The sequence below is a fragment of the Tamandua tetradactyla genome, chromosome 20, assembly GCF_023851605.1.
Source record: "Tamandua tetradactyla isolate mTamTet1 chromosome 20, mTamTet1.pri, whole genome shotgun sequence".
Lineage (NCBI taxonomy): Eukaryota > Metazoa > Chordata > Mammalia > Pilosa > Myrmecophagidae > Tamandua > Tamandua tetradactyla.
In genome coordinates this window covers 32,269,136-32,292,108 of record NC_135346.1, presented here as the reverse complement: position 1 = coordinate 32,292,108, position 22,973 = coordinate 32,269,136, and the positions used below count along the sequence as shown (strand labels likewise).

Here is a 22,973-nt window from a genome sequence, read left to right as displayed (position 1 = left end):
TAGACTTTGGAAAATGGATTTTGAAAATTTGATGTTTTTTTAAAAAAAACTCTAATGTATTTGAGGCAAACATAAATATGAGGTGATGGTTTTCTTCAAAGCAAAACTGATGATAAATAAATGTTGTTGGGCTCATCTCCCTCTTCTCTAAATGGCCAACAAGAGTCACATTATCTACATAATAGGTAAATGCCACCTACATAGCTATTTCAATGCAGGGATAACCCCCAAAAGGAGAGTATCTTATCTATGTAGTATACTTTTCCATGGTTTAAACCAAGCAAAGATGAAGAAACAGCTATACAAACATATGTTTTTTCCATTTTTTCCAGTGTGCATGTGTGAAATTTTGCAAACTCATTTGATGGCAGAAAACTCCTATTAACAGTCATTAGTACTAATGTTTCTTGGAAAACAGTTTTGGAAATATTGCCTTGACATGTTGCTCGATGGAGACTGAAAATCTATTGTGTCCTCCTCATTAAAGTGGAATATACAATAACTATCTTATAAAATAAAACTCTCTCATCTTTTACTGTTACGGGGGAAGAAAAAAAAACCAAAACAAAACTTTACCACCTGGGAAACCCCTAATACTGCCTCAAACATTAGGGACTCCCAAGTCAGCAGACCAAGCCCTTGATTTGCAGGCTTGCTCTTATGAAGCTTATTTACGCAGTGGAGAGGCTAAGTCTATCTATAGTTAGGCCTAAGAATTATTTCAGAGGAACTCTTTTGTTGCTCAGATGTGGCCTCTTTCTAAGCCCAACTCTGCAAGTAAAATCATTATCCTCCCCCATATGTGGGACATGACATCTAGGGGTCAAAGTCTCCCTAGCAATGTGGGATATGAGTCCCAGGGAAGAGCCTGGCTCTGGCATCATGGGACTGACAATACCTTCTGGCCAAACGGGATAAAAAAATTATAACAAATAAGGCTATCAGTGCCTGAGAGAGTTAAAAAAGAGCTGAGAGGCTATCCTGGAGGCTACTCTTACACAAGCTTCAGCTATATATTGCTATTTACCATGGTTTGCCAACTCCCAACCAAAACCATTCCTGCCAACCTTAAAGAACACCTAGGGCTTTATCTGAGATTCTCCAAAGGTTCCATGTACTATGATTACTTTCCGGAAACCTACAACCTCCAGATGGGTTCCTAGGTCAGATAAGTCCTGAAACCCAGAGGAGCCAGCCTCTCCAGAGCATCAAGTAGTTTCACCCCACTCTCCCATATTATCAATAGCCCTTCCCAACATGAAAAAGTTAGAATGGGCATACCCCAGATACCCCTAAAGATTGGGAGAGAGACCAAAGAAGAAGGTGGAGTTATAAAAGAGAAGACAAGATTTAACAAATGAGTATGACTGATGAATCATTATACTGATATTTCTTTTAGTCTCCAGTATTTTGGAGAAACTAGAAGGAAAAACCTAAAATTGTGGAACTGTAACCCATACCAAAGTCTGAAATCTGTTCTATAACTAATTGATGTGGTATGCTTTGAAATTTATTGCTTTTTTCAATATGCTACTTTTCACAATAAAAGCAAACAAAAAATATATTACAGTACCTGCAATATGATTTTTAAGTTTAAAAAGAAAAAAATGTAGATGGAAATCAATGTTGTGTTTGGCAGAAAAATTAATAAAAATCTTTGATTCAGACAGCTTATGGGGTACATTAAATATTCTTAAACAAATTGGACCTCTTATCTTGCCCTAATTACAAAAATAGTGGAACAAAGAGAATAGGAGAACCATAAAATATGATGTTTTGTGTTTTTTACAATAATTTCTTTTCAGTCTTTTTAGTATTTAACATTAAGGTACTATCCAGTGATGGGTAGCCTTCTAATATCCTTAATTATGATTTATTAAAAATAATTCAAACATGACTTTCAGGCCCAAGTCAATACCTGACCCCGCTGAGACTTCTAAATAATCTACCTCTTTATTAAGCCGATATGTGTAACTTGATAGATAAATGTCCTCTATTCACCTGTACTCCTCTTTTTATTCCAGAGCCTTTTATTGAATTACATACTCCCCTAGTCACAGGAGTTCACAATGCTGATTTGAAGGATTCTGATTCACATATACCCAGCACGCACATTTTTTTGTTAAAAGTATAGGAAAGAGAATGATTTTTTGGTATAAATCTTTGGCATTATTCTTAATTTTTCTTTATCTAGTTTATTTCATGAGGAAATCAAGTTTTTGCACCCATTTGGACCACTCTGCCTCTGAAAATTTAATTATATCCAGAAAGGACACTGGATGCTGTTTCATCTTATGCTCACATTGACAAATGTGTCTGCTTTATATGTACACATAACCCAAATTTCAAATATTATATATTGGCTTAGATGGGAAAGAAACAGTTTAAAAAGCTGGAAAAAGAGAATTCTATTATGTTGAAATCCTTAAGTAATATTTTAAGTGTTCCTTTATCAGTGTTTCATTTATAGGTAATTTCTGTATACTCTGAGATAACTGTAATTTCAAATTCATTTGGATATATATCAGAAAAGGTTGTTTTCAAAATAAGCTGGTAAGTATAAAAATACAAGTGATATATATAAACTCCCCAGTCAAAAGACATATATATATGTATATATACAAACATAGCAGTCATGGGGATGAAAGGTACAGTAATGAAGACTAAAAATACTCTAGAGGCATAGAACAGCCAATATGTACAGGCAGAAAACGTAACAGCGGAATTAGGGTTTAACTGATGATTATGATAACTCAATCATTATACAAATATTCCTTTTTTTCTTTCTGGTAGAGTAGAGAGAGAATACCTGCAATCCCTGAACCATAATTCACCTGCTCTGATATCCGGTAATGATTATAAAAGCCCTTATCCTGTGCCTTTGTGATTTTAAGAACTATTACTCCCTTTATCAGGTCTTTCTCTTGAACTTCTGAGGACGAAAACCCCAACGCTAATGAAGAATCTGAGTCAGCTGCTTACTAGTTCCAGCCCTTCACATTTATCAGTTGTATCAGTTAGACTCCACCTCCCCTCTTTCAGCTTACATTTTTTCTATTGAAATTATAACTCTGTCTCCTTTCCTTTCCATATGCACTTTCGTGTGTGAAAATGATTTTAATAAGGATTCACTGGCTCCGCGTGCAGATCCTGCCGCTCTTCTTATTGTGATTTTTTATTCTTTAAAATAATTTTTATTAGAGAAGTTGTGGGTTTAGAGAACAATCATGCATTAAATACAGGATTCTCATATAAAGCCCTATTATTAACACCTTGTGTTGGTATGATACATTTGTTTCAATTCATGAAAGCACTTTTTTTTTTTTTTTAGGTGCATGGTCCAGGAAATGAACCCACGTCTCCCACATGGAAGGCGAGCACTCTACCACTGAACCACCCGGGCACTTATTTATGACTGGACCTATTTGATTTTTTACTGGGAAAAATAACATTTATATATAAAATCCCAGGGTAACCACAAAGAAAGTATTTTAAAAACATACAGAAACAAATATGAGAAAGGAATCAGTTATATATACATCACAAAAGATCAATTAAACAGAAAAGGAGGCTGGAATAAAGTAAAAGAGAGACAAAAAAGATGATATATAAAACCCAAAGGACAAAATGGCTGAAGTACTGCCTTTAGAGTAATAATACTAAATGTTAATGGATTAAATTCCCCAGTCAAAAGACAGATTGGCAGAATGGACAAAAAAGCATCACCTAACTATGCATTGTTTATAAGAGACTAACACAAAAATTATTTTTTACATGTTTTTGATTCATTTTTAATTGAATGTGTTTATTAATCATGCTTATGAAAATCCCAAAATAGTAGACTGTATGGAAACCATATTGTGTATTGCATCTACTGACAGTGTTGAGAATATGTGGAATTCACAGATCTTCACAACAGGTTGGGAGCATCCTCAGGCTGATTGGTTTGTGTCAGCAGCAGTGGGGGGATAACTGACCCTGAAGGAATGGGGTACACTGATAACATAGGTTGAAAAAGACAGGATCTGAAGTTTAGAGCCAGCTCTGAGGAGGGACAGATGCAGCACAGGTAAACATGGTTACCGACGCTTTGATTCTGTCCCAGTTTATATTGTCTTCTGGTGCTTATAACCTTGGCTTGATCATGGTAAGAAGGAAATCAAAGACTGGCAAGTTATTTCTGTTGATGATCAGGACAGATATATTAGGCATACTTCCCACAGCATCGGTTTTTGTTTGTTTGTTTGTTTTTTGTTTTTTCACATGGGCAGGCACTGGAAATCGAACTTGGGTCTCTGTTATGGCAGGCAAGAACTCTGCTTGCTGAGCCACCATGGCCTGTAGCGTTTTTTTGTTTTTTTTTAAGTACTCTTTATTATGATCATTTCCAGCTTTCTGGAAAGTTGAAAGAATAGTCAAAGACAAATATTTTGAAAGTGAAGGAATGGAAAGAGATATTCTATGCAAACAGTAACAAAAAAAAAAGAGCTGGGGTAGTTATACTAATAAAGACTAAGTAAAAAAATGTTACAAGAGGAAAAGGAGAACAGTATTAATGAAAGGGGCAATCCACCAAGGAGAGATAAGCATAAATATTTACAGACCTAACCATGGTGTTTCAAAAGAAATAATGCAAACACTGGCAAAACTGAAGGGAGAAGTAGGAATTATTAATATTTTAATATTCTTTCATCAGTTGTAACTAAGATACCACACTAAGGCAAAGTGTCAACAACAGGGAAGGCATATGGGAATGCTATATTTTTTACATAATGTTTATGTAATCTATAACTCGCCTAATTAAAATAATAATTTATTTAAAAAATCATGCTAAGTGAAAGAAACAAGACACAAAGCACTACATATTGTATGATTCTATTTATATAAAATGTAAATATAAATAAATTTATAGAGACAGAAATAGATTAATGGTTATATAGGGAAGGATAAAAGGTTGCGAGATGGCCGCTAAGGGGTCAGGGGCTTTTCTTTCTGGTGTAAAGAAAATGTTCTGAAATTGTTTGTGGTGATGAACGCAAAATTCTGTGATTACACTAAAAACCACTGATATAGTTGGATGAACTGTATGGTATTTGAATATATCTCATAACAACTTTTTAAAAAAGAAAAAAAAAGTACATATCTTTATGGGATGGAGAATGGTGAAAAAGTTGAATTCCAAATGGAAAAATATGAGGCTGGACCAAATCTTCCCTGCTCCCCTTGGTGATGGAGTGTGAGGAAAAACAGTTGGAAAAAAGAAAGGAAAACTCTAAAAATAGCAATAAAACAATTACAAGCTACAATCATAATTTATGGGCATAACTGAGAACAACCAATTACATCAATGATCTAAAATTATATACAAACAACTGCCTGTCAAAAGATCAGAAGGGACAGAGGAAAAAGAACAAAATGAACTCACACAAATACATTAAATTGGTGCTACAGTGAACCCTACAATTACTTCAAAGTGTCCAGGGAAGGTAAGAGAAGCCAGAGTGCTCAGAGATGAAGAGGCTACCTTCTTTAAAAGGATGACAATGCAATTCTAAACCACAATAGATCACAGGAGAAGGGAAAAACAGATGAATGTGCTTGAAGATCAAAGTGGCCCAAATCATTTGAGCCTCATGCTCTGGAAGGGAGATGAGACCCAGGGAGAGAGCCAGGAAGAGCACAGCAAAAATCAAAGGCATCTAAGAGCAGCATAAGGTCTATGAATCAGAGACTCTGCCTCCTGCGGGGAAGAGCAGAAAGCAATCTGACGAAAGAAAGATGGATGCTATCTGGGGACTAAGTCAGGCTTGAGAAGTAAATGGGGCAGCGAGCAGAATTAGGCCTGGTATCAGTGGCCCAATCCTATAGGGCAGGGAGAACTGGGTCTTTAGTCAGGTATAGCAACATTTTACCCAGATAGACCTATTTTATCTAGAGGAACCATTCTGAAAAATGCAAATTATTTTACCTATCTCCATCTTTTCTTTCAACGCCATTTGGATTCAAGAATTAGAGTGCTGAGAGTTCACATTACTGACATTATAAACACTATACATTTGGAAGTTGTCTCCTCAATTCGTAGAACCTATCTATATATATAGGAAAATACCTATCTGAATCTAACTATTTAGAGTTGCTGGCAGAAGAAAGGATTAAAATCTACAGTCCAGGGATTCTGTCTCATCAGTGCACATTAAGGTGATTTACTGAAAAAACAAGTTATGTCATGTCACTTCCTTTTCAATCACCTTGGAAAGAGCAGCCTGTCTTTAGACAGCCCTGGTCATTGGCCTGGCTTTGGTGTAGAGTGGGCTGTGTCCATAGGCTGGTCTAGGACAGGAGGGCCTAAAGGTCTGTCAAATAAAAGCTACACAGTAGAAGCCAGATTCTTAGTTGCCATCAGCTCTCTGGAGTTGGTAAATTTGAGTTGTCCATCCTCTGTCCCACTCCTACCTAGCCTACTTTCAAGAAACTCTCAGCGGGAGAGCTGTGAGAGATTAAATCAATCCATGGGAAGGCCTCCACATTCTTGGCTCCAGTAAGCTTTTTCCATGCAGAGATCCTGCACACTGGGCTTCTACCTGGTCTCCCTCAAATAAACTGAGAAAAAGAACTACAGGTTGCTTGAAGAGGTTCATTCTGGGATAAACATTAATTCACCACTCCCTTATGTTTAGGAGGCTGAAACAAATACATGGCCTCCTGCTTATACTTCTCTTGCTAACAGTCAACCCATAAAGCCATCTCTGATTTCTCAGACTATGAGGAAACAAGAGACAAAATTCACATACTTCAGCCCTAAAATTTTCAACTCTGGCTCAATTTAAAAAATCATATAGACCTAATCTTTATTCCAAAGACAGAGACTCAGACTGAATGACTTAAAGAAATTCCCAGGGAAGCCTCAATACAATAAGCAAAGAAGTTCTTGCTCCAAAAGAATAAAACCTAAAAAAATAAAAAATAGAAAGGAACTATAACCAAAAAGAGAAATTTATGATTCAAGCATTTCAATTTGGAAAGTGTGCCAGTCTGAAGTTGTATTTACCCCAGAAAAGCCATGTCCTTTTTCCTGATCCAGTTTGTGGGGGTAGCCATGTTTCTTTCAATCCTGAATCAATATTTTGGGGTGGAAACTATGGATTGTTGCCATGGAGATGTGATACACCCAATTGTGGGTGTGGACTTTTGGTTAGATGGAGATGTGACTATCCATTCAAGATGGGTCTTGATTAGTTTACTGGAGTCCTTTAGAAGGGAAGACATTTTGGAGAAAACACAGTTGCTTCAGAGTCAACACAGAGATGTTTGGAGATGCAGAAAGAAAATGCCCCTGTAGAAGCTGTATGAAACCTGAAGCCAAAGGATCAGCAGAAACCAACCTTCCCAGATTAGGCTTTCTTGAGTCAAGGTATCTTTCTCTGGATGTCTTAGTTTGGACATGGTCTTACAACTGTTTTAAATTTGTATTATTAAATTCCCTTTATAAAAGCCAACCCATTTCTGGTATATTGCATTTCAGGCAATATTAACAAACTAAAACAGAAAGCAATTGCAAATCTTCTGGAAATTAAAATTTAGATATTATAGACCAATCTATTCATGGGTTCTCTATCCTATGAACCTAAGAAGCTACAAAATAATTAAAAATCATATTTTCAATTTATACCAGTTTCAACCAACAGTAAGTAGGATGATATCCTGTCTCTTAACTTACAGCCCTTGGCATGGGGCAGAGGGATGGGAATAAAACACAATGGGTTAAATCAACCATCTAGGTTAAGAGAAATTTTCTAAGAATCACTTTTAATAAAGAGAGACATCAAAACATTTTGGGAATACTACCATAAAGGCTCAAATGGCTTTGAGGAATAGATCATTATACTGGAAAAGCAATAACTTGAAAAAAAAGGTATGTAACTTCTATCAAAGTAATCTATACTCATTACAGATATTGGCTACATGGCTCTCCTTTAAACTTTTATTTTACATGAGAATTTACTTCTTTACATCTAATTATGACCATATCCAGAGCATTTTCTACCATATATACTCTGTCCTCCCCCATGCTCTTTAAAGTATACATATCATTAATTAACTTCAAATGATTTCTATCATCTGAATATGCCTCAACCCTGAAATGAGACAATGTGCCAAGTTTTCTGCTCATACAGAAATAGCAGTTCCACTGTAACAGACTCTCTCACACATGAAGGCCCTAGGGACAGGGTGCCCTTTGGGGAAAAACAAGGCAATTATCTTGCCTTCTACTCACACGTCAGGCAGACCAGCACGGTGCGGACGAACAGGTCTACCACTAGCTCACAATGCTCTGGTGCTCGGGACACGAAAAAGGGGATGATGATCTCAGCAGGGACATAGAACTGGAGAGCATAGGTGAAGAAGATCCCAATGGAGTACAGAAGCTTGACCGACTGGTACAGCCTGCAGAGAGAGCCAAGATACTTTCAAAAGATACTTTCAACCTGCTTGTGCATTATCAGGGAGAACATAAATGGTCCCAGAGCAATTAGGTGATAGTAATCAAAGTTACAAACACATATCCTTTGGATCCAGCAATTACATCTCTAAGATCGTGTCCAATAGACATAGATCTTACATGTGCACACAAAAATTTATATTCAAAATAATTCATAGCAGCATTATTTAAGTATGAAAGACTGAAAACAGATTAAATGCTAATCAATAAGGAAAGGTTTTAAATAAATCACCATATACCCACATATAGTTATTAAAAAAGTATGAGGCACATTATCGCTAAGCCCAACTCTGCAAGTGAAATCATTGCCCTCCTCCCTCCACGGGACATGAAATCCAGGGGTGAAAGTCTCCCTGGTGATGTAGGAGAGGACTCCCAGGGTTGAATCCAGACCTGGCACTGTGGGATCAAAAATTCCTTCCTGATCAAAAGGGGGAAAAGAAGTGTAACTAATAAAGTATCAGTGGCAGAGAGAGTTCAAATAGAGTCAAGAGGCTACTCTGGAGGTTGCCCTTAAGCAAGCTTCAGTTAGACATTGTTACCTATCATAACCTACCAAATCCCAACAAGGACCATTCCAGCCAATTCTAAAGAACATCTAGGGCAATATATAAGATGCCACGAAGGTTCCATGCATTAGAATAACTTTCTAGAAACCTACAACCGCCAGATGGGTCCCTGATCCAGATAAGCCCTGAAACCTAGAACGCCCAGCCTCTCCAGAACATCAGATAGTTCCATCTTCCTACCACATATCAATGACAGACCCTTCCAATATGAAAAAGTTAGAATGGCCATAGCCCAAACAACCCTAAAGAAAGAGATGGAAAGACCAAGGGTGATGGTGGAGTTATACCGTGAAGATAGGATTTAACAAATAAATATGAATACTGAATCATTAAACTGATATCTCTTTTAGCCTCAAGTATCTTAGAGCAGCTAGAAGTAAAAACCCAAAATTGTGGAATTGTAACCCATGTCAAACTCTGAACTATGTTCTACAACTAATTGTGGTGCTGTGCTTTGAAATTTATTGCTTTTTTTTGTATATATGTTATTTTTCACAAAAAAAGGAAGGGAAAAAGTCAATTGTGATAATAAAAAAATATATTTAAGACTTCTAGCCTCTGAGAGGATCTTTTGGTGCCCATGACAAACTCTGGGATCTATCCTGTAACCCCTTGTTGAAGTGTGCTTTGAAAACTATTGCTTTTTTAGTTCTTTGCTTTGTATATATGTTATACTATACAATAAAAAAGTAAAAAAAAAAAAAAAAAAAAAAAAAAAAGTATGAGGCAGAGTTGAGCCCTGAAACCCAGAGTTACCAGTCTTTTGTTTACTTCACTGTAGATCACAGAGATAGTTCCATACCAGCAGATAGACTTTTGCCTCATACTTTTTTAAAAATATTTTTTATTGTGAAATACAGCATATATGCAGAAAGGTGATAAATTCCACAGTACAGTTTGTCAAGTAGTTATAGAGCAAATTTCAAAGTTTGTATGGGTTACAGTTTCATAATTTCAGATATTTCTTCTAGCTGTTCTAATACACTTGAGACCAACAAGAAATATCACTAGAGTCAGTAGTTACAATCATTTGTTAGATCCTATCTTCCCTAGCACAATTCCTCCCTCTCATTTGCTCCTTCTCCTAATCTTCAGGGGTATTTGGGCAATAATCATTCTAACTTACCACTGGAACCATTGCCAGTCTGGACTAAAAGGGATAGAAAAGAGATGAATTGAAGGAAAAATGACTTCGGAGGGTCTGGAGTAAGGAAATCTCAGGCCAGAAAAGAAGACCCACCCATACATGTGGATAGGGTGAGTCTGCCCCAGAAGTAGTGGGCATTGCTCAGGAAGACTTGTGCCACCTCAGGCCTCAGAAAAATAGAGTGCATAGACCAGGGATTGAGGGGAGCCTGGCTGCCACCCTATTGTTCTGGAGAGGTTAAACCTGTGCCCCAGAGATGGCAGAGATACCAGGTACTGCTCCGATGTATGTGGAGGGTAGGCCCGGGTAGGCCCAAGAAGAAAGATGGTCTCCACAAAGAACCCCAGTGTTACAACTCACCCCAGCATTTGGGGAGACAGCAAGTCTGCTACATTGGAAAGTGTGGGACTGCAGCTTTCTAAAGCCCCAAGGATGAATGACTCTCTGAATTTGAAATCCAATGGAGTTTGCCCTGCAGGTTTTTGGAACTGTTTGGGTCCAGTGAACCCTGTCTACCTTTCAATTTTTCCCTATGGCAGTGGAAACATGTATCCTATGACTGTCCCTCTTTTGTATATTGGAAGCAGATAATTTGTTCTGAGTTTTTTCAGGTCCACAGCCAGAGAAGAATTTTTTGCCTTACAACACATCATACCTGTAGCTGACTTTGATGAAATTTTGTATGGGTTTTGACTTTGTATTATATTTGTATTGTTACTGAAATGTTTTAAGGCTTTGTGATATTGTAATGGAGTGAATGTATTTAGTAAACAGAAAAAAAACCACATACCTTTTTGGGGATCCAGAGGATGGAATGTACTGGTCTGAAGCTATTATGTACCCCCAGAACAACCACGTTTTAATCCTGATCCAATCTTATAGGGGCAGCTTTTCTTGTAATCCTAATTCAATACTGTAGGGCAGCAACTTTTGATTAGATTAGCCCCACTGAGATGTGACACACCCAATCATGGGTGTGACCTTTTGATTAGATGGAGATGTGACACCACCCATTCAAGGTGGGTCTTGATTAGTTTACTGGAACCATTTAAAGGAGGAAACATTTGGAGAGAGTTCAGAACCGAGAGCAACTTCAGAGCCAACAGGGAGAGCAGACGTAGGCCCCTGGAGAACAGGTGCTTCAGAGAACAGAGACACAGATGTCTGGAGATGCTCAGAGCCCAGCAGACATCGACCTAAGATGTTATGCAAGCCAGAACCTGGAGAGAGCCAAGGAAAGCCAAGAGATGAAAGCCAAACCCAGAAAGGCAAAGTGAGGAACCACCACAGGAGTACAGGCTGAAAGTAACAGAGTCCAGGAGCAAAGGACAAGTAGCTGCCAGACATGTGACTTCCCAGCTGACAGAGGTGTTCCAGAACCATCTGCCTTCCTTGAATTAAGGTATCTTTCCCTGAATGCCTCATGTAAACATATAGGCTTAAAAATGTAAACCTGCAACTTAAAACAGTCCCCTTTTAAAAGCCATTCCATTTCTGGAAGATTGCACTCCAGCAGCTTAACAAACTAAAATAGGCTACTATTACAAAAAATGGAAAATTACAAGTGTTGGAGAAGATGTGAAGAAATAAGGACACTCATTAACTGCGGGTAGGAATGTAAAATGATGCAGCTACTGTAGAAGACAGTTTGGCAGTTCTTCAGGAAGCTAAGTATAGATTTACATATGCCCCAGCAATACCACTACTAGGTATACGCCCAAAATAATTGGAAGCCAGGACTCAGAGAGATATTTGCACAACAGTGTTCATAGTGCTATCATTAACATTTGCCAAATGATAGAAGTGACCCAAGTATTCATCAGTTCATGAATGAACAAAATGTGATAAACACCATACAATGAATTATTATTCAGCCTTAAAAAGAAATGAAGCTCTGATCCATGCAACAACATGAATGAACCTTGAAGTCATCATGTTGAGTGAAATAAGTCAGACACCAAAGGACACATATCACATGATCTCACTGATATGAAACAATCAGAATAAGCAAACTCATAGAATTAGAATATAGAAAATAGGTTGAAGGGATGGGGTAGGAGTAGGGAAAGAGAAGTTAATGGTTAATTTGTACACAACTTCTATTTTGGTGGATTGTAAAGTTTTGGAATGGATAGAAGTGATGGCAGCACAACATTGTGAGTGTAATTAACAGCACTGAATTACATATGTGAATATGGTAAAAAGAGGAAATTTTAGGTCATATATATGTTACCAGAATAAAAATTAAAATATAAAGCACAGGACTGTACAAAACAGGGAATCCTAGTGTAAATGACTGTGCCAGTTTGAAGCTATTATGTATTCCACAAAAGCCATGTCCTTTAATGCTCATTCAATATTGCTGGGTGGAATCTTTTTTATTGTTTCCATGGAGATATGAACCACCCTACTGTGGGTGATGACTTTTGATTAGATAGTTTCCATGGAAATGCGTCTCTACCCATCCCATTCAAGGTGCAGTTGCTTACTGGAGTTTTTTAAGAGGGAATCATTTTGGACAAAGCTTTAGAGCCACCAGAACCAACAGAGCCCATAGAGCCAGAGACCTTTAGATATGAAGAAGGAAAACGGCTCCAGGGGAGTTTCATGAAACAAGAAGCTGGGAGAGAAAGGTAACAGACTTTGCCATGTGCCTTCCCAGCTAGGAGAGAAACCCTGAAATCCATCAGCCTTTCTTAAGTGAAGGTAACTTCTTATTCGTGCCTTAATTTGAATCTTTTCAGTGCTAGAACTATAAACTTGCAACTTAATAAATTCCCCTTTTTAAAAGCCATTCTGTTTCAGATATATGGCATTCCGGCAGCTTTCAAACTAGAATAATGATGAACTATCACTAATGGTACAAACATAAAAATGTTTTTTCATGAAATATAACAAATGCACCACACTAATGCAAAGTGTGAATAATGGGGGAGGGGGGATGTTATATGGGAACACTGTGTTTTTTTACACGATTCTTCTGTAAACCTACTTTTTCTCTAACTAAAAAAAAATTTTTTAATGAAAAAAAAAAAGAGGTGCTCCCCTTCCTGCCACCTCCCCAAATTTTACATCCTTACAAATGAATATCTCCAGAAGGAAACAAGAAACTGTAGTGCAGTTGCCTCTGAAGTGGAAGACTCTGGCACCAGAGATTCAGGGTGGGGGGGAGTAAAAACTTAATTTTCTTTGTACACCCTTTGAATGTTTGGAATCTTTACCATGGGTAAAATATGGGACCTTTACATAGCCTTTCAAAAATAAAATTAAAACGTAAAAAACCTATTTATATGACAAAATCACAGAAATGGTGAACAGACTAGTGTTTACCAGAGGTTGGGAAGGGGAGGCATGGGAGGGAGGGGCAGAGAGAGGGGCATGTAGGGGTTTTTAAAAGGAAGTACTAGGGATCCTTTTGGTGAAGGGACTGCTCTGCATCTTCACTATATCAATGTCGATATTCTGTAAGATATTACCATTGGGGGAAAGCGGGTAAAGGGTACATGGGGTTTCTCTATTATTTATTAAAACTGAATGTGAATCTATAATGATCTCAACATAAAAAGTTTAATTAAAAATAAGTAAATACAGCAGCATAAGTAGAAAAAAAACAAAATCAAAGCCTATTTATATCCTTCACATCCAATTCTGTGCTCCTTAAGACTCAGGAAGTGACCGCACAGGACCAAGTGGCAGGAGCAGAATCAATCTGTCCCTCCACTCCAGCCATCTCCCATGGCTTCATGCACAGCCTCCCAGTGAGACCATTAACTCATCGTGGGATCTTTCTTTGTTACCACTCCAGAGCCCAGAGCTGTGCAGAGGAGAAAAAAAATGTCTGTGGTTGATAAGCATTTATAGATCTGATTTGATGATTAAAGGGAAGGGCCACTCTGCAGGGGAAAACATTTGCCTACTCTCACTGGAAATCTATTTAAATGTAGCAATTTTATTTTGGGTAAAATAAGTATTGAGTTTAAAAGCAGGAGAACTACCTGGGCAAGCTTGAATTTGGTAAAAGCAAATTCTCCAGCAACAGACAAGGAAAATCAGCTAGTGGCTCTATACTGAAACTCCAAGCACAAAGATTTCTGGAGGGCTAGGAAGTCTGGAGTCAGGATAATTACCTTCAGGAACCGTTAAATAAATTGCACCCTAATGCAGGCAGAAGGATTAAGGCAACTGGGTTTGGGGTGTCAGAGAAAGGAGACAGATAATCAACTATGGCTTCAGATTATGTGAGCTGATGACTGCTCCCGATCTATTTATCTTCCAGGGAAAAGTGACACAGTTACATAAAGCTACCTCTGTTTGTTCCCTCATGAAAGGGCAGGAGCACTTAAAAAGGTGTAGCAGAGGGAATGTGAAGGTAAGGCTGTTCCTGAAAATGATGGCCTGTTTCAGGGCTAGTGCTGGCTGGCCATGCAACCAGCTTACACTCCAAGCCCCTGCTTATTAGAGAGTCCTAGGCTTAATGTTGACACTATTGAATAAACATTTTCCCCAATTTTCTCAATTTGTCCTCACTCAAAGTCTTACCAATCAGAATTCTAAAAACACACACACACACAGGCAGCTCAACCAGGCTGGGCTGGAAGGTTTTTCAGATCCCCAGGGCAAACAACAAGCCTCTCATTGCCTACTAACAGCTGCTTGCCACAATGTAATTTTAATTTTCAAAATGGAATTGTTGCTCAGGATCCACCCTATGACGTCTACCTTTTTTAGAAGTATTTTGATATGTCTAATGTTTTCCTACAATATATCAAAAGAGGTACTGAAAGTGAGATATAAAAGGACACCTAACAATCTCTGGTTCACGGTGAGATACTCCCACTTTTTCATTAAGCTTAGGACTGCTAAGGGAGAGGCACAGGAGAAGAAGCTAGTAACCAAATACACATTTTCTCTCCTTTTTTCCCAAGTATTTGGAATGGACCAGATACAGATACTTGGCCCTTCTGGGCTCAGGATTCTAGATGAGAAATCTAGAATTAGCTTCAACCCACAATTCAGCATAAACCTCATGAGCATTAATGCATCTAACACAAACAATTAAACTCAGAGCAGCAGCCTACTGCACTGTCATGCTAGAGGAGCTTTGCAAAACTCTTTCTCATGCATACCATTTCATTTTTATGCCAATCCTGGGCTGAAGATATGGTTATTCCTGGGTCCCAGAAGAGGGAACTAATAAAGCAGAGAGAGGCTAAGTGATTTGTCCAAGGATGCGGCAGAGCCAGGTCTGAACCCTGGTCTTCTACATCAAGACACCTCCATCCTCTATGCCCAGCTGCCTCCTGATGACATCTTCTCATCTACAGTATGCCTCAAAATATCAGGGTTTAGTCCTCCTTTTCACTCAAAAATCATTTGCTGGATGAGTAACGTGTACCAGGCACTGTACCAGGCCTTGGGACACAATGGCAAACAAGACTGCTCCTGTCCTCACAGGGTTTACAGTTTAAGGAACTTACAGTACAAATCAACAGGCAATTATGGCACAATGGAATAGGGATTAGGTTAGACGGTAATGAAGGGACATCTAACATAGACTTGAAGTTACAGTACATGGGGCATCAGAGAAAATTTCTTAAAAATAGCAACTCTTAAGATAAGTCCTGCTGGCAGAGTGGGTGATGGGGTTATAGCCAGAAAGGCACTGACAGCCAAGCTAAGGGTTTTGTCTTTTCTCTTAAAGGCAAAGAGAAGCTTTAACAGGGAAACGCACAATCAGATTGCATTTTAGATGGCTCACACACACAACAAGGTAGGGAACAGATTTGGGAAAAGAGTAAGATTTAGGCAAAGAGCCCAGTTAGAAGGCCTAGGGGACAACCAAGGAGGGATGGTGGTGGCCTGGGGAATGGCATCAGCAGATCCCTTAATTTGTAAAAGTATCCAGTGCTCCCAGGCTTCCATCCTCCCCACATACCAGCAGTTGGGCAGGTTGAGAGTTATGCTGCCTTGGATATTAGCTCCAAATTGCAGATACCCCAGACACCCCAGGCTGATGTAGAGGGCAGTGATGATGGTCATCCCCACATACAGGATGACTGGAAATTTCCGGGGATCCTTCATTTTGTTTTCAAGAGGTAGAACCTATGAGACAGTAGTGAGAGAGGAGAAAAAGTGCAGGGAAAAAAAAAAAAAACAGAATTAATGACCAACAAAAAAAATAACATCTTTAGAAAAAAAATAACTTCTTTATCCCTGGAGTTCCCACAAAGCACATCTGTCCTTTAATAAGCAGACAAATAAACAAAAGTTGTTTCATCAGAACTTATACTTTCAGAGCTAGAGGAGATCCTGAAACACACTATGTAAGCCTGAAGTCCTAAGATGTAAGGGTAGGGGCAGGATGAGTGCCCATGGCCCCTGGTCCAGGACAGCATCTGCCTCCTGCTGTGGGATCCCAACAGGGTGGGAGTGATGACCAGCAGGTCCTCTCACACAGACCCCATGCCTCCTGGCATGATGGGGATCAGGATGGCTGAGGCAGTACAGGCCACTGTACCTAATTTGAGGTCCAGCTCCCTGCCAACCTATGCAAAGAATGAGAAATGCAGTTAGGGAAGAGGGCCACTCTAGTTTCCACAAATATTTCCTTACTGCAATAGGGGCAGGCACTAGTGGTGACAAGTTAAACCTTCAATTTAGAGAAACTGAGGTCCTGGAAGCAGTAAGACTTAAGCAGGATCTCAGGGATTCAGGTCCATAACAAAGTCCAGTTCCCAGGCTCCTATTTCAGACCACTGATCTTCACTGCCTCCTTTCTCATAACAAAAGGTATTCTTTCACTGTAGCTAGAACAAAGGATAGGCCTCTTACGAAGATAAGATCATACAGGAATGGGGGAAACAGTAGGTATGACTAAGACATTGTTCACAAGCTGCTAACAACTAGATCTGGTACAGCTGGCAAGGAAAAGAAACACAGGGCAGTGCCCAGCTATCCTACGAATTATCTTTGATCTTGTCATTACATGCATTTTCCTTGAGCACCTGAGGACATGGAGAACATACTATGCCAGGCACAACCCTGTACACACCTGCCAGCAAGAGTCTGTGGCAGGCCCAGCACTGAGGGGCACCACAGCTCCCCACCTCCACTGTGCCCTCGGCGTCCATGGCATCCCCTACCCCCACCACCACAACAGCTCAAGAGTTCAAGCTTCAGTCATTCCACAACCAACCTGAAAAAATTTCTGAACTCATCCTTCCATTCCTTCATATCAAGAGGCTAAAAAGCCAGGCAGCAGAGCCCATCTCTATGCCAGTAGGCTTAAAAGAGGGGCACAAATATGGGGAGAATACAATGGGCACGCAGAAAGCACCTGACGCTTGATCCTGACACATGTACAAAGCTAAAATCTAAAACTAAGAGTCAAAATAGCAAATGTTCCCCACCCCCCACTGTAAAAATAAAAAACACAAAGAAGTCATAAAGTGACAGATAATGATGTTTACATAATGACTCTGGATCCAGGCCTTGGCTAATGAAATCAAGCAAAGAGTAATGTCTGCACTGCGATGTTAGGGAAGACTGGTAAATTCAGTACAATGCTCCCTGAGAACCCAGGGCCTCTAGACATCGTTCCACACTGACTTAGCTTCTTCTTTCAAGGCCTGAGGTCCTGGGACATCTTTTCTCACAACTCTACCCCTGCAGCAGGGAAACCATTCGTGTTTATGAATCAAGGTGAGACACTCTTCATAGGCAAAGAGCTACCCCAAGAAAGAGCTGAGGGAAAGGTCTAAAACCTCAGGACAATCAATGATTTACAAATGGTCATAGCCGAAGGAAGCTTTCCCTATGATGTTAGAACCTTAACACATTCCATCAACATCACTTCAGTGATTCTACAGTACTTTGACAAAAAACTCATCAGGCATCTAGGTTTTCTTGAAAGCATATAAGGTGATAGGGAATTAAATGTGGAGAAAAGACTGTCATAAAAAGAGAAGGCTCTTCTTATTTTCTAAGTCTTTGGCCAACAGAATTAACAATTTTCCTTGAAGAACTGTGGATCTTTACTATAAAAAATGCAAACGAAAATCAAAATAGGTACAACTGAGCAGGAGATTACTCTCTTTAGGAAAAAAATTTGGTGAAATCATAGCAGTGGGAAGCTGACCCAAGAGTGAAGGCTGCTCATTTATACACAGAAAATACACCACACCAATGTTCATGACAGAGAAATCATTCATACACTTACTGATTTAATAATGAAATAAAATTTTATCAATAAAACCAAAAATTTATATAATACTTACCATGTGTTCGGAACTGAGCAAAGCACTTTACACACACTGTTTCATTTAATGCCAATAACTACTCATCATTGAGCTCACTTTTCAGAAGCAAGCAGTGAAGACTCCTTATTCAACAGCTGCTTTCTGGCAGAGCCAGGATACCTCCCCAAGTCAGTGTGACTCTAGATCCTGTAATGCTAATTTCCACGTACTACTGCCTCTTGCATATATGAGATGGTTGTGCAATGGTTATGAATGGAAACATGTTAAAATTATATTATTTCTTTTCAAATATTGGAGCTGGAATGCAAGTCAGCATTACCCCATTCAGCAACTGTCAAAAAAGCTGAAAAAAGTGATCAGACTTCACCTAGAGATATGAGTGAAGCTGACCTGGATACAACTAAGGTAAATCAGAATACTGGGTAAAAGATGATATGGTCCATATTTTCAAACTTCAACTTCTTTGCAAGATCAAAAGGAGAGATGTTTATTTGGTGCAAAATTTGCATTTTGGGTAGCACATTATCTAATTGAACTTGTATGGTCCATTTACTTGAGTACCATAATTGGATAGAATCTTGAGTAGGGTGTGAGATCTTGTTGGTTTGTACAGGTTAGCAAGAGCCCTGAAATATACCAGAGTAATTTAGGCAGAGAATAAAAAAGTATTTGCAAAGTCCCCTTAGGAGACTGAAGAGAAAGGAGGAAATATTCAACTTCCCCATCTGGGGAATTCCTGATATTCTCACAAGCAGTGGGGATACCAATGCAATAGGCTGAGCCCTCAATCTTGGGGTTCATCCCTATGAGGATTATTTTTACAAAGGATAGGCTAAACCTACTGATAATTAGGCCTAAGAGTCACTCCCAGAGAACCTCTTTTGTTACTCAGATGTGGCCTCTCTCGCTAAGCCAGCTTGGCAGGTGAACTCACTGCCCTCCCCCCTACATGGGACATGACTCCCAGGGGTGTAAATCTCCCTGGCAATGTGGGACCTGACTCCTGGGGATGAGCCAGGACTCGGCATCATTGGAATGAGAGAGCCTTGTTGACCAAAAGGGGGAAGAGAGAAATGAAATAACGTCTCAGTGGCTGAGAGATTTCAAACAGAGTTGAGAGTTTTTTATCCAGGAGGTTATTTTTACACATTATATAGATATCCCTTTTTAGTTTATGGGGTATTGGAATGGCTAGAGGGAAGTACCTGAAACTATTGAACTGTGTTCCAGTAGCCTTGATTATTGAAGAGACTATAAAACTATATAGCTTTTACAACATGACTGCATGATTGTGAAAACTCTGTGTCTGATGTTCTTTTTATCCAGGGTATGGACAGATGAGTAAAAAAATAAATTAAATAAGGACAAAAATAAACAAATAATGGGGGGGATAAAGGGTAAAAATTGGGTAGAATGAAATTACTGTGGGTCAACAAGAAGGAGGGGTAAGGGGTATGGGATATATGAGTTTTTTCTTTTTTCTTTTTATTTCTTTTTCTGGAGTGATGCAAATGTTCTAAAAATGACCACGGTGATAAATACACAACTATGTGATGATATTGTGAGCCACTGATTATATAATACAGTTGGACTGTATATGCATGGATATTTTTCAATAAAAACACCTTTTTAAAATTGGAGCTGGAAAATTTCAATGGAAATTCCTGAAACACTATTCACTAACTGGCTAGTAAATCTCAGCAGATAATTTCTAACAATACTTTCTTAGCATTCCTTAAAGCAGACCTCTAGGATACAAAGGGTACCAGGGAACACCATGCTCAAATCACAGGGCAGCTCTTACCACGCCAATGCCTTCAAAGGCAAAGATGGCCGTGCCGAAGAACAGAGGGTATGTCTTCCAGGGTGCCACCAAGGGGAGATGGCTGGGGTTTGGGATCCTCTGAAAGAAAGAAAACAAAACCAAACAAAAGGCTGTACAGAGATTATAGATTTGAACCCCAACATCAGAAAAATCATATCTTTTTCTAAATCCAAGATTCTCTGAGGGAGAAAGTAAGATACCTGACATATGATTTGGGGGCATTTAGACTTCATATTTTTCCCCTTTAGGCTGAAAACTTTACTTGAGTTAGTGGAAGACTAGCCCAATGTATTATTAAAAACTCAAATGCTGGGGTTTGTATAAAAATGTCACATTCTTTATTCCAGTAATCCCATCCCCCCAAATTTTATCCAAGTGGGAAAAAATATGAAGAAGCACAACGAAGCTATTTGGGAAAGTAACTGAACACAACCTAAAATGCTACCAAACAAACTAAACAGTTAAGCAATTTACTGCACATCAACTCTACCACAGAACATGGTATAAAGGAACTATTTAAAATGTAAACATTAGAATAACTATTAGTGCATGAAAAACTGCTTGTGTAACAACAATGAGAAAAATATATTTTTAATTTATGTATTTACTATGATGACAACTATTAAAAAAAACTCCACATATACAAAGCTGGAAGGAAAGGTGGTAGAGCATTAGATTATCTCTTTTTCTTCTTTTTTAATTTCCGTGAATGAGTTTGAGCACCTGGAAAATACCATTGATAGGCACATGATAGAGGAGTCGGAATAGTTGAGGAAAACAGCAAATGGAACATTAAAAAAATAAACACATAAAAAAAACCAAGGCAATTTTTACTGCAACTACAATGGAGGATTGTACAAGCACGGAAGCAAGGTCAAGAATCCGACCTGGCTCACTCCTGAACAACAGTTACCTATGAACAGGCTGCCTTGAGGGAGCAGGGCTGGGTAGGGGTTGGGTGGGTGGAGAGTCTGCTGTCCTTTCAGAACCTGGCTTTCTAAACCAGGTGCATACACTTCTCTAATGAAAATAAAAATTGAGTATAAAATTGCCTTTGACAGCATTTTACAACTAACTTAACTGTAGAGGTGTTACAGATTTTGGCATGCTCCGTATTTGAAACACAGTGTGCCAAAATACCAGGTGACCAAAAGAGATCTATTATGAATCTCTGTAAGTAGGCTACCCTTTGAAAGATTTCAAAGAATTATACTAAATTCTCCCTAAGAAAAATCATTCTTCTGGGCTACTGCTAAGAGATCAATTAGACTTCCTGATAAGAAGTATTTCAGTACCTAGAATAAAGACAAACTGATGAATATTTTTGTTCTACAACGTGGCATGAGAGTGAGACTGTCCTGTAATTACTCCTGAATTATAAAGTGCTAAGTTCCTGGAAATAGGTGCTATCCCATTTGTTAGTGGATGATCACTGCCCTCATCAGATGAGTTTGAGGGATGAGTCAGGGAATCTCAGACTACATGTCTAGGGGTGCCAGCAGAGGAATCCTCCTGGTATATAGGGCAAAAGCTCAAAATGGGTAACAGTACCAGCAGCAGTAATAAAAATGGTCCAGAGGGAGCATCTTTAGCACTACAACACATCAAAATAAAGCTGTTCAAACACTGCGGCCAGTGACTGCAAACACAGAGCCAAACTACTATCCTCTCCTATACCACACCTGGGAGGCAGCACAGCTCGATGACAGACAGCACACTAAAGGTGCAGGCTGTCCTACGCACAGACATCACTCTGGTTGGCCACTATGTTTGGCTGGGCCCATGACTCCAGGGGAGCCTAATTTCCACCCCAGCCCTCTGGTCACGGTGACCACTGCAGTCAACTACCTATGATGGTTTAAACTAAAGCCACGTTTATGTGAAGCGGCCTCACTGAATTTCAAGATGAATCTTGAAATGCTCACTGGGGTATTTCAAGATGCTTCTTGAGATCTCTAATTATAAGATTAAATTATGCTTTAATTTACCCTCCTTTGTTTTGACTTAATTTATCAGAGAGAGGAAAAGGTACTCTCAGGAAGTGGTAAATCATGCATTCACAGGCCCTTCTTCTGGTCCCATAAAAAAAACAAGATATGGAGAATTTTTTTTTTTTTTCTTTTTTGACATGAGCAGGCACTGGGAAGCAAACCTGGGTTTCCGGCATGGCAGGCGAGAAGTATGCCACTGAGTCTCCATTGTCCACCCTATTTTGTTTTTAAAATACAGTTCTGCAGAAGAAGCATCACTGTTAACCACCCATTTAACTTAGCATGACAAGCCAAACACAGTAAATGATCACTGAGTACCAAGGTAATCTAAGTTCATTATATCTCTCCTCCTGTACAGGAAGTCTTTGCTATTTATAAGCTACTGTTGTTCCAGAAACCACATCAATGGGTAACTGGGGTACTGCAAAGCAGACTGTATGAAAATCAGTTTCACCTGTCAGATTGACTAAAAGTTTAAAGTTGATGCATCCAGTGTTGGCTAGGGTGAGAAAATGGACACTCACATACTGTGGGTGAGGGTTTATATGAAATTGATAAATAGCTTTCAGAAAAAGCAACTTGGGGATACAAAAATTTCAAAAGTGCATACTCTTCAGCAATTCCGCTCCTAGATAAATACCTTAGAAAAATATTTATGCATGTCTACAAAGTAGAATTTACAA

General features: G+C 38.9%; 1 protein-coding gene across 1 annotated transcript in view; it reads right to left on the bottom strand.

Moving 5' to 3' along the window:
- Positions 1 to 22,973, bottom strand: part of SLC36A1 (solute carrier family 36 member 1) — a 72,077-nt gene that overhangs the window by 18,628 nt on the left and 30,476 nt on the right. Inside the window, exons 8-10 of the mRNA XM_077137448.1 lie at positions 20,279 to 20,377; positions 16,152 to 16,318; positions 8,276 to 8,445 (exon numbers count right to left, since the gene is read on the bottom strand). Of these exons, the coding sequence (XP_076993563.1) occupies positions 8,276 to 8,445; positions 16,152 to 16,318; positions 20,279 to 20,377 (436 nt within the window). The remainder of the gene's footprint in view (positions 1 to 8,275; positions 8,446 to 16,151; positions 16,319 to 20,278; positions 20,378 to 22,973) is intronic.